The sequence below is a fragment of the Felis catus genome, chromosome A3 (assembly GCF_018350175.1).
Source record: "Felis catus isolate Fca126 chromosome A3, F.catus_Fca126_mat1.0, whole genome shotgun sequence".
NCBI classification, from domain to species: domain Eukaryota; kingdom Metazoa; phylum Chordata; class Mammalia; order Carnivora; family Felidae; genus Felis; species Felis catus.
In genome coordinates, this window is record NC_058370.1 from 86,409,951 (window position 1) to 86,428,612 (window position 18,662).

At 40.0% G+C, this 18,662-nt stretch overlaps 1 protein-coding gene across 2 annotated transcripts in view; it reads right to left on the reverse strand.

The window, feature by feature from the left end:
* Window positions 1-18,662, reverse strand: part of GFPT1 (glutamine--fructose-6-phosphate transaminase 1) — a 52,669-nt gene extending 34,007 nt beyond the window's left edge. Inside the window, exons 1-4 of one of the 2 annotated variants that reach the window (XM_006930156.5) lie at window positions 18,412-18,662; window positions 7,737-7,844; window positions 5,526-5,633; window positions 1,410-1,535 (exon numbers count right to left, since the gene is read on the reverse strand). In XM_006930156.5, coding sequence (XP_006930218.1) covers window positions 1,410-1,535; window positions 5,526-5,633; window positions 7,737-7,844; window positions 18,412-18,418 — 349 coding nt within the window. In that variant the 5' untranslated portion in view covers window positions 18,419-18,662. The remainder of the gene's footprint in view (window positions 1-1,409; window positions 1,536-5,525; window positions 5,634-7,736; window positions 7,845-18,411) is intronic. The other variant, XM_023251731.2, reaches the window with a different exon arrangement.

Sequence of the window (18,662 nt, forward strand, 5' to 3'; positions counted from 1 at the left end):
TAAAAATTAAAATAAAACATATCAACATAATGTATCTGATTATACCACGACCACAGAGAATTATTCCAAGTGACTCGAAAACACAGTAATTTGATTATATATTTCTAAAGAGATACACTCTAAGGACAAAAATACTAACAAAAAATTAACAAAGAACAGTAAACATACTTATGGTGTTGGTATTAGGATTCCATTGTATGTAGATGACATAATAAATCAAATAAGTTATGTTGCAGGTGTTAAGAATGGAGTTTTTAGGTATGATCGGAAAGAAATTTATCAGAGCAAGGAGGTCAAGTAAAAACCTTCCAGCGTTGGATGTGAATAGGAAATGTTAGTGTAATATTATGCCGTGTTTTATCTTTAAACTTCTACATGCATGCACCCACCCACAGAGCTATGTCCGCCTAAAAGGCCTAGGTGCATGAGCACTTCTAATAAGCACCTGGTTTCTAGTCTTTATATACCATTTCCACTAAAAGGAACTAAGGGTCCTTAGAGAAATGGCTGATTCCAAGTCTGGGGCAAAATCAGATGAACCTGAAATATCTCAACCTACCAGAAAATAACAAAGACTGTTAAGCCTACTGGTGTCATGTCAAAAGGACTCAGGAACCAACCTAAATTAGCTCCAAAGGCCAAAGATGGGAAAATTTGTACATCAATATACATTATTACTTCCGTGTTTTTAAAAAATGCAATATTTTAAATCTGAGTTTATAATAATAAAAAGAAACTCGTTTATCTTAGAACATGAGAACCACTTCATCTTTGAAAAATGGTAAAGTGAAAATATCAAATATTTATCCTGTCTCTCGTATATAATCTGTAACTCTGGGTAACTAAGCAGTTGATATGGAGAAGTTTCTTTTTATAGAAGTATTTGAGATAAGTGAAAAATGAATGACAGTATTTGACTATCACCATTTTACAAATCCCTAAAGAAATAATTAATGTTGGCAATGATCTATGGCCACTAATACAAAGAGAAAAATGCCTAAACGTTATATACCTCCACACGTAAATCAATACCATACCAATTTATAGTAAATAAAAGGGGCAGAGAAACATGTTAAATGACACCATGGGATGCATACAAATAGCAAGATCTAGACTGCAGGAAACTCTACAGGACAAACAACACAGTAAACTGCAAGGGAAAGGGAGAGAAAGGGAGAACTTCCAAAATAATCTGAGTGGAGGAATATAGAGAAATAGAACTGATTTTGTATTGATAAATGTTAAAGCTGGGTAACAGATACATCAGGTTCTACATACCGTCTGCTTCTGATTATGTCCGAAACTTTCCAGATTAAAAAAAAATTAAAATAATGAAAACATAAGAGTCTTCATTCTCCCATTAGCCATCCCTCTGTAATCATTCCAAAGCATGCAGAATGTGTTCATACCATTATTTTTATCAGAGCGCTGGGGATGGCTATTGACAGGATTGGGTTCTCCATGTGTTGCCCAACGGGTATGAGCTATTCCAAGGTGTACATCAAATTCTATATCCAAATCCATATCCTGTTGCTCTGAAGAATATAAAATGAAAAATTCCAATATTAAATCATGCTGTAGAGATAATGCTAGAATCTATATTTAAACATAATTATTACAGGACACCTGGGTGGCTCAGTTGGTTACGCATCTAACTTCAGCTCAGGTCATGATCTCGAAGTCTGTGGGTTTGAGCCCTGCTTGGGCTCTGTGCTGACAGCTGAAGCCTGGAGCCTCCTTCAGATTCTGTTTCTCCCTCTCTCTGCCCTTCCCCTGCTTGTGCGCTCACTCTCTCCCTCCCTCTCTATCTCTCAAAAACAAAGAAACATTGGGGCGGCTGGGTGGCTCAGTCAGTTAAGCGTCCAACTTTGGCTCAGGTCATGATATCACAGTTTGTGAGTTAGAGCCCCATGTCAGGCTCTGTGCTGACAGCTCAGAACCTGGAGCCTGCTTTGAATTCTGTGTCTCCCTCTCTCTCTCTGCCCCTCCCCCGCTCATGCTCAGTCTCTCTCTCACTCTCTCAAAAATACACACTAAAAAAAAATTTTTTTTTTTTTAAAAAAGAAGAGCAAACTGCTCAGAAGTCTCAAATAGAAAAGTCATGCATTTTACTTTAGCAGTCTTTGTGGTTTTTATACTGGCTAATCAGGAGTCCTTTTAAAACACAAATCTGATCAGGAAACAATGCTTAAAATCCTTGAACAGATTTCCATTGCTTAAAAAGTGGTCTGCATCCCTAGCTACCCATTTCAATCATCTTAAACCTGGTCACAGGGATTTATAAAAAGATCCTCAAATTTAACATGGAACCAGAGAGCCATTTTCTCACAAGATAAAGTCCCAGTACCTTTCCATGGGATACAACGCCCTTCACCATCTGGCCCCTACTTACCTTTACATTCTCATTCTCTCCACCCCTCTACAATTACACATCAAAGCTCTCAATACATCTTTTACAAATAACAACAGCTACCATTTACTGAGAACTTACTTGATGCTAGATACTAACAACTTCTCATCACTCTATCCCTATCAATATGACCCAAGCAACCACCAACCAAACTCCTTCAACAGAATTCTAACTGGTCTCCCGATGTCCAATTTTCCTTTGTACAATCGAGTCTGCACACTAACCAAAGTGACCCCGTTAAATCATGTCAATCCCCCATGCAAAATTTTCTGATGGTTTCCCATGGCATATGTAGTAAAGTCCATCATTCTTAAGACCCCATATGACCTAGCCCTCAGTCACCTCTCCAGCTCATCTCGTGCCACTCTCCCCCTCACTGGCTAGCCCACTGACTTTCAGCCCACATTGAGTCTTTGCACTTGGTGTTCCTTCTGCCTAAAATCTCCCGCCTTCAGAAAATAATGTGGTCTCTGCTCAAATGTCACCTCTACTGTATTTTCTCCTCACAGCACCTATCACTACCTAACATTATATATTTGTTTGTTGTCTGGCCATCTCACTAGACAGTAAGTCCCACTGAGCCAAGGAGTCTGCCTATCTTGTTCTCTACTGTGTCATCAAGACCTAGCACAATGGCTAGAATATAGTAAGCACTCAAGAAGTATTCATTTTGTTACTGAATCCTCACAATGCTCTATTAGGTACTACTGTCCCCATTTTATAAAGAAACTGAGGCTCTAAGAGGACAGAGAACCTGCCCTAGGTCATAGCTAACAGGAAGCAGAAACAGGATTGGAACCCAAGTCTGGATGACATCCAGAGATAACAAATGTTAACATATAGCCATTCGTGCTTTACATCTCATGATGTAAAATGTAAAACAACCTTAAATTTTTATCACGTCCTAGAATAACAGCCTTCTTTTGCCACCAAATCTCACTGCCTTTACTATCGACACCATCTAATGACAGCACCTACTCTCTATGACAGTACTTACTCCTGTGTTTCAATTTCCTCATCTACAAAATGAAGATGATAGTTTTACCTACTTCATGGGTTATACTAAGCACTAGTAAGGCACTCAGTGGAATGTCTGGGACACACCAATAATAAATGTTATCTATTACTATTGAAGTCAGAAGTTACTGATAACCAATCTAATGGCCTTTTCTGAAATGACTTCCTTTCTCTTTTGTCTTAACGGGTCAAAAACTGAAACTTGCTACAAGTAACGAGGTGAATACCATAAACATCCAAATACCCACCCCCAGAGTTAACAAATGTTAACGTCTAACCATTTGTGCTCTAGATTTTTTTAAGATCTAAAACATAAAAAATGCAACTGGTGCCTCCTTTACGCCCTGGCCCCATCCCATTCCTCCCCAGGGAATTCTCAGGTTAATGGAGCACTTCTCCACCTGTGCCTTTGTACATCTAATAGAGACAGTAACATGTGTCCACAAATGATAGTATTCTTTTGTTTTTTAAATGGTACTAACTTTACACATCTCTAAGGATGCTTTTTTCATTTTTTCACTCAACATTAGGTTCCCACAACCTATCCATGTTCCCATATGCAGAACCAGATGCAGCATACTCCTTTCAAAAGCTACATGTGTTCATTCACTATACCACATACAACTTAGTCTCCTGTTGTCTTACTGGTAGACATTTAGGTTGTTTCTCCATTTTGCTGCAATGAATCTTGTCCTATCTCCTTATCCATAGAGTTTCAAGTATACGCCCAAGAATGGAAGCACTTGGTCACAGGGTATAGGCATCTCCATTTAGATACTGCCAGCTTCCTCTCCAAAGTGATTTATCAGTTACAAATTCACCAGCAATGTCTGCAAGTTCCCAATCCTCCACTCTCTTTCTGACTTTCCTTCAGGAGGTGGCAAGTCTCAATATGCTGTTATACAAAAATGGTGATTCTGGTCACAATCTGCCTTCCAGCCTCCCACACTCAACTACCTATAATGTAGAGTGAAAGGACCATTCCATCAAATTTGGCTTCCCTATTTCTTATCTTTGCCGACGCTCTTCTATTCAGAAGGTCCTCCCTTCTCACCCTCTTTGCCCACATAGAATCAGTAGGCATTCCTTATACATCCCAAGTCTCTCCAACAGTGCCCAACTTCAAGTGGGACCTAGCTCTCCCCTGAATCCTTAAGCAATTTGTTTGTTCTCTCCTATGGAAACTATATAATCAGCCTGGTATACAGGTACACACAGTAGACCGAATAGTTATACTACAGTTTTTGAAGTATAGTTACTTGGGTGCCTGCCTCATCCCTAAACTAATCTTACCCACAATACATGCAACGTAAGTATTGATCTAATTTGTTAAACAAGTACTACAAGGCTAAATGTTTGGCTTACGTGGAAAAAAAAGTGACTAAGTGTATCATTCTCCTCTTCTACCTGCACTCCTTTATCATGACATCCATTTGAGCAGGTACATAAAAAACCTACTGCTTCCTAGGGTTTGTGGAAGATTTTTTTTAATGTTTTTTGTTTTTTTTTTTCCAATTTACTTCAAAGCTTTCATTTTGTTTTGAAGTTTCCTGTGAAAAATTAAAATGTTTAAGCATAATGTTATGAACTACATATTGAGAAGTATATCCTCTTTAATGCAGCATGTATCTCTGGGCAACTACTTTATACCAGGGAAGTAAGAAAATCTGAAAGAAAACATGATAGTTACCTAATTATAGCAGACCTACTAAAAAGGGCAACATCCAGACTGACTATATGTCCAAACTAGGCATGTACTCCAAAGTGAAGACACTAGAATAAGTGCACCACTAAAAATACCTTTGCCCTATGAAAGGCCTTCCTCAGGGATGGTGGTTCCTTCATTTTCGGATACTGAGCTTGCTGTGAACACAATGTACCTAGCTAATTTCCTCCCCTAGTTAATATGGTCATTTTTGAAGCTAAGGTATACTGCACACTAGCAGAGATAATAACAAAACTACTTTTCTTCCCTTCCTTCCACTTTAAACATCACTTTTCTTAAATGAACCCCAAACATGGAAAGGGAATTTGTTAGGAGAGGGAGAAGGAAACAAAGGGAGGGGAGAGGGGACAAAATTCAAACTAAGTACATTACTGTGAACTTCTTCATCCAGTGCCTTAACTTTCCCTTTCTTCTTAATGAGCTGGATCTTGCAGGCATTGGCTTCCCAATCCTTGTCATTGCCTCCATCAACTCCCACACCTAAATCATCGAGAGGCAGAAAAGCTAGATTTAGAAACTTAGATTATCATCGTGAGACACAACTTTTAATTACAAATTATTTTTTCATCTAATTAATTCATTTGTTCATCAATTCACATTTACTGGAAACCTATTATATGTCAAGAAACATGATAGCTGCTAGAAACAAAAATGAAATTAATTCAATTTTTATCTTCAAATTTCTAATGGGTCTACTCAGAAGAGAGGGAACAAATCATTACAATACAGTGTGGGTTTGGATTATATGATACAAGTACCACAGATTGGGGGGAAAAAAAAAAGCACTATAGTTTGGGTGGCACCCTGAGCACCATGGAGAAACCCAGAAGATCGGCACCTACCTCAGAAGTAAAATACACAAGGACAATCAGGGAACACATTCCTCGAAATTCTACTTAAGTTTCTAAAGAATTTGAAAAAGTTACTAAAAAAGCATGGAGTAGTTTTAAGTAGAGAAACCAAAAATGTTTAGAAGACTCTCTTTGGAAACGGAGTAGACTGAAAGGGAGGAACAGCTGTCAGAAGATGATAGCTACAGGAAAGCAAAAGTGAGGAGGCCCTGAACCAAAGAGTGGTGATGAAGACAGAGATCAGTGATACTGAGGGTAGAACTGGCTGGATGCAATGTGAGAAGGCAGGCTGGGTCTGGGATACCTTCCAGGCTCACAGGACTTGTTGAATGATTGCTGTTAAAAGGAATACAGAAAGAACAGTGTGGGGAGTATGTTCATTTCACTTCTGGGCATGCAAAGTTTATAGTATCATGGTTTATCCAGGAAGAAAATTCTAACAGGCAACTGGAAATACATGTCTGCAGCTTGGGAAATACATGTGGGTTATTCATCATCAACATATGGGAGGCTGATGAAGTCAGAGCTCACCCATGACGATACAAAGTAAGAAAAATGGGCGTGGGAAAGAATCTTAAGGAACATTAGTATTTAAGCAAAGGTGGAAGAAAAGTAGCCCTCAAAGCAAACAAAAGAACCAGCATATTAAGAAGAGAATATGTGTTATCCAAAAGCTAAGGAAGGAGAGAATTTTATGAACAAAGGAGGAATTCACTTTCTATTAACTGAGGAAGTTATGGAAAGTAAGTGCCCATTACATTCGGCAATGTCAAAGGTACAGAAAAGGCTTAACATAGCAAGCCTGACACCGCTTTCCTTAGAAAGGTCTGCCTGCAAAGTTGGCCCTTGGCTGGCATCTGGGAACCTGGGATTTCAGAAGGGTTACCTAACTGATAAAGAATGGTTTACTGCACCTTATTAACTGCAAACAATGTGGCTTATACTGAACATCTGCTTCCACTCTGGGAGTCTAGAATTGTGGTACGTGTTAGGCAGATGGGATCTATGCAAGCAGCCTCAAATAAAAGCTTGGGCACTGAGTGGTTTCAGTGATACACATTTCACAACGTTGTCACAGCTGGCTGAATTAAGTGCACAATGTGTGACTCCAACAGGAGAGAACGCTCAGAAGTTGTGCCTCATATCCTCCAGACTTCACCCCATGTGTCTTTTCTCCTTGCTGATTTTGCTCTGGATTCCCTTGCTGGAATAAATCCTAGTCATGAGTACAACTATATGCTGAGTCCTCCTTGGGAGGTGGTCTTGGAGACCCCTAACATGGTTAAGGAAAGGAGCTAGAATACACCATTAAGCTGACAAAAAGGTATTTTTATTTGCTTTGCCATTTATTTAAGGGGGAAGAATCTCAGGCAAGTTTATATGCCAAGAGCAGGGAATCCTTAGAGAAAAAGAAATTAAAGTTACAAGAAAGAAAAAAGATAATTTATAAAATAAGGCCTTCAAGAACTTTGTTCTACCATGAACATGCCTCAGGTGATTTATGTTTTTATACTAACATTCTCAACAAAGGAAGATATCCATAAGAAGTAATGTAAATGGTAATACTGTTGAAATTACATGAATAAACCCTTTGAACAAAATAAAAGATAAAAATTCTTTTTATGTTTACTCAAAAATAAACATTACTAAAGAATCTAGGCAACAAACAAAACCTCTTTATACAGATTCAAGAATCATGTAGAACCTATAATATTTTTTTAAAAGGAAATACCAGCAGAATCATAGCCTCTGTACTCCAGTCTCTGAAGGCCTTTGATTAGGGTCTCCAAGATTTCTCGTCTTGTGCGAGGAACATGGTAGTTTAAGTAAGCAAATATACCTGCAAATGAACAAATATTTAATAAAAAATTTGACTAATGAAACAAAATTGACACAATTATGACAAAATCTTCATCTGCATAGTTTTATGTCTAAGATGTGCAGAAATATGAAGCTAGAGTCATCTTTAAAAAAGAGAGGCACATGGGGTGGCTCAGTTGGTTAAGCGTCCAATTCTTGATTTTGGCTCAGGTCACGATCTCACGGTTTGTGGGTTCCAACTCCATCAGTCTCTGTGCTGACAGGGTGGAGCCTGCTTGGGATTCTCTCTCTCCCTCTCTCTCTGCCCCTCCCCAGTGCACATGCACTCTCTCTCTAAGCTTTAAAATAAATAAGAAATAAAGAAATAAGAAAGAGAGAAACAAAGAAACAAAGAAAGAAAAAAAGAAAAATTCTCACTTCAAATTATTGAAAGGTGGTGAAACATTTATAAAGGGGTATTTCTCATTAATATAAAAGACTAAAGCAAATAAATATTTAGTTTTTGCAAAGCTTATAAAGCTAGTCACATATCTTCCATCACTGCCCCTTTGTCAGGTAAAATTTAACTTAAAAAAATGAACCAATCAGGGGCGCCTGGGTGGCTCAGCTGGTTGAATGTCTGACTTTGGCTTAGGTCATGATCTCAAGATTTGGGAGCTCGAGCCCCACATCGGGCTCTGTCCTGACAATGCAGAGCCTGCTTGCGATTCCCCCTCTCTCTCCCTCTCTCTCTGCCCCTCCCCTGCTCACACTCTCTCTCAAAAATAAATAAATAAACTTAAAAAAAATTTTTAGATTAATCAATCAACAAATTCGTGGTTTATGTCCTATATACTGAGCATTGTTTAAAACATTTTCTGAAATATTTTAAGCAACACATGGACCCTACAAAACTATATAGATGGAATAATTTTTCTTATATCCAATGATCCTGGTATCAATATCAGTAACAATAAACAACTTATAAATATCAAAGATGTGAAAAATAAAACCTAAATAATTTAATAATAGGGAAAAATGGACTAAGATATTTCCTTAAGGGAAAATGGCTGGAATCTTTTGTTCACCAGATACTACCAAAGATAAACAACTATTACGGTACATGTTAACACCTACTGAGAATTCACAAAAAAAGGAGTACTTATTTGGAAAAAACAAAATTAGAATAAAAAGGACTAGTACAATGCGAACTGAACCAGAAAAGAAAACAAGCAGTAGAACATAGGTAAAGGAAGTCTACATTAAAAATAATTCTTTAGGGGCATCTGGGTGGCTCAGTCAGTTAGGCATCCGACTCCGGCTCAGGTCATCATCTCATGAGTTTGAGCCCCGCGTCGGGCTCTGTGCTGACAGCTCGGAGCTTGGAGCCTGCTTCGGATTCTGTGTCTCCCTCTCTCTCTCTGCCCTTCCCCTGCTCACGCTGTCTCTCTCACTCTTAAAAATAAATACACATTAAATTTTTTTTTAATTTTTATATGCTTATTCACTTTTTAAAAAAAATTTTAATGTTTATTTGAAAGAGAGAGACAGACAGACAGAGAGAGCAAGCACATGAGCAGGACAGGGCCAGAAAGAGGGAGACAGAGGATCTGAAGCAGGTTTTGCACCGCGAGGGCAGAGTCCAACTCGGGGCCTGAACTCACAAACCATGAGGTCATGACCTGAGCCAAAACCAAAAGTCAACCACTTATCCAACTGGCCACCCAGGGGCCCCCATTTATTCTTTTCTGAGAGACAGAGCATGAGTGGGAGAGGGGCAGAGAGAGAGGGAGACATAGAATCTGAAGCAGGCTCCAGGCTCTGAGCTGTCAGCACAGAGCCTGACGCGGGGCTCGAACACATGAACCCGTGAGATCATGTCCCGAGCCAAAGTCCGACACTCAACCCACTGAGCCACCGAGGCGCACCAGAAGTCCACATTTTAAAAACAGCAGCATGAGGAATGCCAACCACATCTCATATTTGATTGTTCTGTCTCAAAAGTCTCTCTGAATCCAGAATGGTCTCCCCTACTGCCCTGTCTTCCCCCCAGACACCAACTTACGGGCAAGCTGAGGCCAATTTTCTTGTTGAATGTCTCACCTTCTGGCTGTGTCTAATTGCTTAAGCTAGAAAGAATCTAACCAATTCCTCTATTCCTTGTAGTTCCTGTAGATTGGGAGACAGATCTAAAGACTTGAGTTAGGTTAAAATTTGAGGGCAAGAATTACTCACAATGTACGTATGTATTTTATACTGTCCGTAGGTCCCTTATTAGTGATGTTAAGATTGTCACTAGTAAAGACAATCAGATCATCTAGCCTATCATATTCTGAAAGTATCTTCAGAATACTTTTCAGGGCTTTAGATATTGACAGCACTGATTTTAAGACATTCATATTCTCTTTCTTCGTGATCTATATAATAATGGAGCCCTTCCCAATCAGTGGCATCTTAAACTCAATAAAACACTACATATCGTGTTCCAATTCAAAACCTGCTTTTTCCTTGAGAGGAAGCACTACTATTATCGGTAATTATCACTGTCATTTTGGGGCTCACTTTTGGAACAAAGAAAAGAAGACGAGGCATAGAGGAAGAAGTCAGAGCAACATTTCTCCATACATAACCAGGCAGGAATTGAAAGGAAGAAAAGGACAACGTATATAGAAAAGTTTTCTAAGATCAAAGTAACAGAGCTGGAAAAAGAAAACACAGAGGGGAGGGGATTAATCTAAGACATCCGTGCTTAGAGAAATGAGAGATAAAAGAGACTGAACCTGTCAATTTTACAGACCAGCCCCTCGCCAGGACTCCTGGCCCGAGACAAGTGCACCTGCTGGCATTGGTGGGTTATGTGTACTCATGGGGTAGCTGGGAAAATATAATGGCAAATAACCAGTCAATCAGGCATACAGGACGTGTTCGCAAGGGAGGCATTCATAACTCAAAATGGTGCTTATTCGCATAGAAATCACTAGAATGAGCCCCATTGCAGGTCTTTGACTTGTCTTCTCAAACCTCCCACAAACAGTTCTCCTTTAGATTAACTACTAAAAGCCTAAAAATCAACTCTCCACTGCTCTTTGGTAACTGCTTCAATACCACACACACTAGTTTTATGGAGCACAGATTTTCCTCTCCTATTATCACCATGTGCTTCCCAAGTATAAGTTTTCTTATTTATTAATGGAATATTCTTGAAATAAAATCCCCCTAAATGAAGTGGATGCTTGCACCTACAGGGATCATTCTTGGAAAATTGCAACTTAAAGTCAATGACATAAAAGTACTAATAAGCACCCTGCTTAACAAAATATTCAGATGCAACCTGGGTCACAGACACACTTGGTTGAAAGGCTGTTAAACTGTACTGAAATGAAAACTGAATGCAACTTAGTTGACTAATTAAATTATTAAAGTTCCTATGCCTGGCTGAATTTATGTCCTTATAAATGAGAGTACTTTTACATGTTTTTTCCCTTGACACCTTCAATATTTTGAGACTTCAGACAGTATAATTTACCAGTGATAAGTGTTCAAATTCATTCTCTAAATTTTATACTTTCTGTATCAAAATCCATCTGCAATGCCACTTAACTTTCATTTTGAAAGTTATAATCCATTCATAATCATCATTAAAGATTCAAAGTACACAAATGCTACAGGATAAATTGTGTATATCCATACAAGGGAGCTATCCACTGTTAATCCCATACAAACTGTCTGAATCCTTCAGCTATGAACCTCTGTGTATGTACAGTCCTTTAGCTATACATATATAAAACTAGATGTACATAGCTTTAAAGGGCACTTCTTTAACACATAAATGTGACGACTCTATATATATACTGTTTCTTTTACTTAGGATGTTGGCTATCTTTTTTTTTTTTTAATGTTTTTTTTTTCAACGTTTTTTAATTTATTTTTGGGACAGAGAGAGACAGAGCATGAACGGGGGAGGGGCAGAGAGAGAGGGAGACACAGAATCGGAAACAGGCTCCAGGCTCCGAGCCATCAGCCCAGAGCCTGACACGGGGCTCGAACTCACGGACCGCGAGATCGTGACCTGGCTGAAGTCGGACGCTTAACCCACTGCGCCACCCAGGCGCCCCTTATGTCAGTATATACGCATCTACCCTATTCTATTTAATGGCTGCACACTACTCCCTAATAGATTTATTTTACCTAATCATTTCCCTCCTGGTTGAGGTTTTTCTGATTCTTCAGTTACAAATAATGCTGCAATTAAACATACACATCAACTTAGTGCTTGTCATAAAACATATTCAGCACTATAATCACAGAGGCACACTCTACAGGTAAGAGTCCTTTAAAAGAGGAAATATTTGCGATAACATTTTCTACAATCCTGAAAACCCAAGAAAAAATTATAACATATAGAGTGACAAAATGAGGAATTTCAATTAGTAGTGCTTTTTAAGTGTTTAAAATCTTTTCCCTATTTACAAAAATGCTGGTTCAAGTGTCCCCAACTTTGTTGTAAATACACGCTGCCGCTGTAAGGAGCTCTGTGTAACACTTCTCTCTTACACATTTAACACTCTGGAACTCAAAGCACTGTTTAAACCCTGACATCTCTAATTACACACTCCCTCACAGCCTACCTATGGCATCATCTTTCTGGAAAAAAAGCACGCACTTCCTGCCCGCAAACCGTCCAACATTCCATCCCTCCCGCTTCTGTCTAACCAACCCCATCAGACCACAATTTTTCATCATCCTGACAACCAGCCCCTCTGGGCCCACTGTGTTCTAACTCCGGAGTCCCCGAGCAGGCCTACAGCAGAGTTCATCCGCTTCGGGTCCATCCATTTCAGGCCCACTTCTGTAGGGGCCCTCCCAACTGCTGGCCAACCCTGTTAATTCACTGCTGGTCCAACTTTCAAACTTCTCCAGATATTATCCTAAAGCTTAGAATCTAGACTATTCTCATATCCCCATTTCTCTTCCCGCTTTCTTCCTCAATTTTTAGTAGATCCTCACCTACAGAATTGAAGCTTTCATCTTCATCTTAACAGTATATACTCTCTTATCCTTCCTACATTGTTCTGACACGCCAGAGGCTGTTCACCTTATCGACTTACTAGGGATATGGATACAGTCTGGTGAGAGAGAGAGATCCACACCCTCCCCTGGGTTTTCAAGGACCAGCAAGAGCTCATCAGACACGGCTGCAACATCTTCACTTTCCCAGGCACAGGTCCCCCCCCCCCATGGCAAACCCACTCCAAGGTGCCTTATTCCTCTATATGAGCTCAAAATAGAGAAACATTTCACATACTACTCCCTGAAAGCCAGTTTCTCCTACCTGTTGTAACTCTTGATAAGCGATTCCTCAACTTTCTACATACAGAACTTTTTATTAACATCAAAATATTTTGAGGACCCTACTTAATAGTGGGTTGAATTTTTATTATCCAATGATGTAGAACATCTTTTGTACAATTTTATAGAAAAGGCTTAAAGTATGAATTAAGCAGTGAACACCCTGTAATAACTTCACAGTTTACAGGTCAAGAACCACTGCTCTAGAAATCAACTCTTCAACTCTATCAGGGGACCTCAGTTCCACAATACTCCCTCCTCCTCAATACAAACTCAGATCCCTCTGCCTTCATACATGCAAGTTTTCTAATAATTTCTTTAGAGCCAAATACAATTTCTCTCTGTAATATCAAACATGAATGACATTCTTCTTGTTTTGCAGACTCTGTCCAAGTCAATACACTACTTTGGAACTCTTCAGCCTCTAAATATGGTTTTTGGCCCTTTTTCCTAGAATTTTTATTTCTTCTTTCAAACCCCATGGCAACAGTTCTCAACCTATTTCTGACTCCATTCACTGTTGGGTAAATGCCATCAATGAGATCTCTCACAGTCTACCAGCTGGCACTATTCCTCAACATAAGAGTACTGCTCCTGTGGTGCCTGGCTGCCTCAGTCGATAGGGCATGTGACTCTTGATTTGAGGATTGTAAATTGGAGCCCCACGTTGGGTACAGAGATTACTTAAAAAAAAAAAAAAAAAAAAGAGTACTGCCCCATTACCTGAAACATTCTTGGCCTAACTAGTCTCTGAATTTCTATTCATTCCACTCCTAGTCTATAACATGGTAATGAATGATGAACAAAAAATGCCTGGTATCATCCACACCTGTTACATTCCTTGTATTGCACTGGTGTATTCACTGTTTCTTCCAATCCAACAGCAATTCCTTGAAGGCAATTCCCTTATTTTAGTCATCTCTCTGAAGGGAAAAGCACCAAGTATAAAGCCATCACTTCAAATATCTTCTAATGCTTTCTAGGTACTTGAAACGTACAATCAAAAATTCCCAAACCACAGAAAGAGAACACCATTTTGCAGGATGCTAAATAGGGACAAAGTGAAAGAAATGTTCCATAATTAAAGGTTTAAGAAATACTGGGTTCAAGTTAACAGGTTTATTTCTAGAACTTTCTAGAAACTTTAATCTTGCTAATTGTGACTCTCCAAAAGCCGAATTTCCCACACTTGTGTTATAAAACTCTCCCACCTTCTATTGCTCATAACCAGCACCTATTAACTTCTCCCTTCCAGAAAACACAACTGAGGAAATACTTACTAGGCAATTAATCATTTTCTTTCACAACTACTTTATATCCAGTATAATTCCTAAGAATATATTAATAGTACTGGTTCTATGATTTACCCTAGCGGCCAGTCTCAGCATCCCTCAATTACTTCCAAAGCTTTTAGTATAAATGCAAAAATATTTTTTTTAATGTTTACGGGGGGGGGGGGGGGGGGGGGGGGGGAGAGCGCACACACGCACACATGCACACACATAGAGGGGAAAAAGAATCCCAAGCAGGCTCCTCGCTGTCAGTGCAGAGCCCAGTCTCATGAACTGTGAGATCATGAGCTGAGCCAATACAAAGAGTCGGATGCTTAACCAACTGAGCCACGCAGGCACCCCAATTACAAAAATCTTTTTAAGGAGGCATTTCAGGATACTTTTATTTCTTTCTAAGGTATTTTTTAGGTAACCTCTATACCCAATGTGGGCCTCGAACTCATAACCCTGAGATCAAAAGTTATATGCTCTACCAACTGAGCCAGCCAGGCGCCCCAAGGATTTAAATTATAAGCTCCCTTACTGCGTCTAAATAGGGCCTCATTTACAAAATTCCATTTATATACACCACTGGATCCGAGGGGTATTCCTGCTCTTCCAGGGACAATGTCTAGAGGTATTCAGAATGGTCCCGCCTTTGACATACCACTACAGGCTATTCTATAACACAGCCTCTAACAATGCTAGGCTATCCCAAACCCCTGGTAATATAACTGTTTACCTTTATACCAAGGAGGTTGGAAAAGCCCCAAAATCCACATGTGGTGTGTGCCAAGGCCAACTTTGAGGAGTCTGTGCTGTGAGACCTATAGTTCTTAGAGATTGTCTAAAATGAAAAAAACATGTCAGCGGAGACTGTGGTGATTCCATGCGTGCTGTGTCAGTGACTGGATCAAGCATGCTTTCCTTACTGAGGCGCATAGTGTTTTGAAAGCGCTAAAGGAACAAAGAGAGAAAACTAAATTAAGAAATGCAGTTTTGAGGGGCGCCTGGGTGGCTCAATTGGTTGAGCTTCCATCTTCAGCTCAGGTCATGATCTCATGGTTCGTGCATTCAAGACCCACATCGGGCTCTGTGCTGACAGCTCAGAGCCTGGAGCCTGCTTCGGATTCTGTGTCTCTCCCTCTCTCTGCCCCTCCTCTGCTCACATTCTATCTCTCTCTCCCTCAAAAAGTAAACATTAAAAAAAAGAAAGAAAGAAATGCAGTTTTTATTCATAAAAAAAATCAGGCGCCTGGGTGGTTCAGTCAGTTAAGCATCAGACTCTTGATTTCAGCTCGGGTCATGATCTCATGAAAGGTAAGATTGAGCCCACGCTAGGCTCTGCACTGACAGCATGGAGCCTGCTTGGGAGTCTCTCTCTGCCCCTCCCCTTCACTCTTGTTCTCAAAATAAATAAACATTTTAAAAAATGTATTAAAAACTTTTTTTAAGAAAGAAAAAAAAAAGAACAGTATTACCCTACATTTATAAAAAACAACAGCAAATCTGCTAAAAGTTAGGGGTAGCTTAAGTGACTTTCCATCTCTCACCAAAACAAAAGGTAGTACAAATAAAAAAGGACAAAATGTATTCTAAGAACCAAGAATAAGAAGATAAAATAAATTTGGAAAACAGGCACACTATTCTCTAGGAGATTCACAACACTTATTAGCCCACTAAAGGTTCCAAGAAACTCTCCAATAAAAACAGCCAGTTCAACACTGTTTAATCTATTGCTTACCTAATTTACTTGACCATAGAATCTTTTTTTTCCTGAGCAACACTATTAACATCCCAACACAAGCTGGTAAACATTATGACAGTCTTATCAGTACATCTGATTGGAAAAAGCGTATCACAAAATCTTCATTCTTCTGCTTCAACATTTTACAGTGTTGAAACAAAATAATCTTTTGGGAAAACTAGGCAGCAGGTAATCAGAAGGTAAAACTATGAGTGGGGGGATGGGTAAAATAGGTACTGGAGATTAAGGAGGGTACCCGTCTGTGATGAGCACTGGGTGATGTATGGAATTGTTGAATCACTATATCGTACAGCTGGAACTAATATAATACTGTATATCAACTGTACTGGAATTAAAATAAAATGGAAAAAAGAAACTTCTAAATTTTCCCGTCTAATTTCATTCCCACTCACTTCCTCTGTCTAGAAATTTTATTTCGATGATTGAGATGCAGGAAGAAAATAAAGACCCTGTCTTAACAGTTCAGTTTAGAATTTACATTAAAAAGGAAATACATTTTGAACCTCGTTCCTAGAATCATGCAAAACTCTGTTCTGGGTTACAAGCAGGACCTTAGAAATGCTTCAAATAATACTTTTTTTGGTTTGTTTTAATATGAAATTTGTCAAATTGGTTTCCATACAATAAACCAATTGGGGCATCCCAACAGGTGCCCTCCTCAATGCCAATCACCCACTTTCCCCTCCCACCCATCCCCCCAAATACTACTTCTTTACAACCCATCAGTTTCCTCAGCAGTAAAACTCTATGGAATGGGGATGTTGGCTGTGTGAAAACTCTTACTTATCTAGTCTCCACCCCCACAGCCTCACCCTTATCTGAACCTTTCTAAAGCAAATCTGACTTTTTCTTTTATGGTACTCGGACTCCCTTTTTTCCTGGAACAAGATGACCTGCAAGCAGAAAGCCTGGTACTTAACTAGGCTCACACCTCATCATTCAGGAAAAGTCATCTTGGGGATTAACCAGTTTTGCAAATTCACTACTTCACAACTACAAACTAATGTGTTTTTCAAAGCCACTCTACTAATCAGACATAACAAAAGTATACATGATTGTAAAGTCAGCTCCAATCCAATAATTTCAGAAGCTATTTGTAGATGTTTCTGTTCTTGAGGGTTTTTTTAAATCTACTCTAAACCTGCTCCTTATTTTCAGAAGCTGAAATTAGTATAAAGTTAAATACAGGAAAAATATAAACTAATGAGTACAAGCTACCTCCTCTAGGGTATTCTTCCAAAAGGCTATAAAGAATAAGTTTCCCAGATAGCTTCAATTCTATTACAATCCTACGTCCCTTCTTAAAAAAGCACTCCTTCCAGGGATAAGGTTAGTTGTAAATTTCAATGAAAGAGGTAAGAATACAATTATTTTTACTGACAATGGCCAAGTTAATACCTATTTTAGTGCTTATCAATCATTTCAGATATAATTGTGACAGTTCCCTTTACTACCAGTTGTAGGTAACATTAAAACTACTAAGTCTCAAAACATAGCATAAAAGGACCTATGTTTTAACTGCTCTTGATAAAACATTTATTAAATGTGCACCAACACTGTTCATAGGTAATGTTTTAAATGGGTGCAAATGCACGTGATAAAGCATGTTATGGTCACTTTCAGGTCTCTTCCACTAGAGGATTAGGTCTAAGCCCATTCACCAACTTATTGATTAGCAATGGTTTCTGTTGAGACAGGGGGTAGCAGGAAGTAAGACTGTGTATTATAATGCCATTGTCGTAGCTCTAGCTATATATAGTTCTGTCTTCTACTGGGCCTGCCCAAAAGAAAGCAACTAAAAATAAATGTATTTAAAAGATAAATCCTAGAAGAATGCAAGATAAGTTGGAGAGATCTCACCTGATGTTCCACAGGTTGCCTCACTCACCTGATGGACTCTTTTGAAGGCAAACCCCTCCACACTTCAGTTCCCTCTGCCCTCTCTCCTTTTCCAAGACATTTATCTACCTTCTGTTTCGCTTCTCCGCGCAAAACCGGCCCCTTTGGCCCCCCAGATCCCCTCTAGGGCCCGCCCTCCTCTCAGGTGCCCTACTAGGTCCACCACCCCCACCCCCGTCGCACAGGCCGGCCTCCGCACCCAGCACCCAGACTTCACACCCTCCCCACTCCGGCTCCCGCCAGCGCCTCCGGCCTCGGCTGCGCCCGCACCGCACCCCAGCACCGCCCCGCAACACGCCCCCCGCCCGCAGCCCCCTTACCGCACATGATGCAGAAGGCACGGTCCGCAGGCGAGCGGCGAGCGGCTGGCGAGGTCAGGAGCGTACACAGGAGCCTCGGGGGCGATCGGCGAGCTTGGGGGTCGGGGGCACGCGAACACGACTCCCTCGGGGATGCGACGGCCGAGGCAACGACAGCCTTCTCGGCCTCCCGGGCTCGCCAGCAACTGCCGACGGGCCCCGCCCCTCGGCGCGCACCGCGCCGCCGCCGCCGCCTCCCGCGAATCCCATTG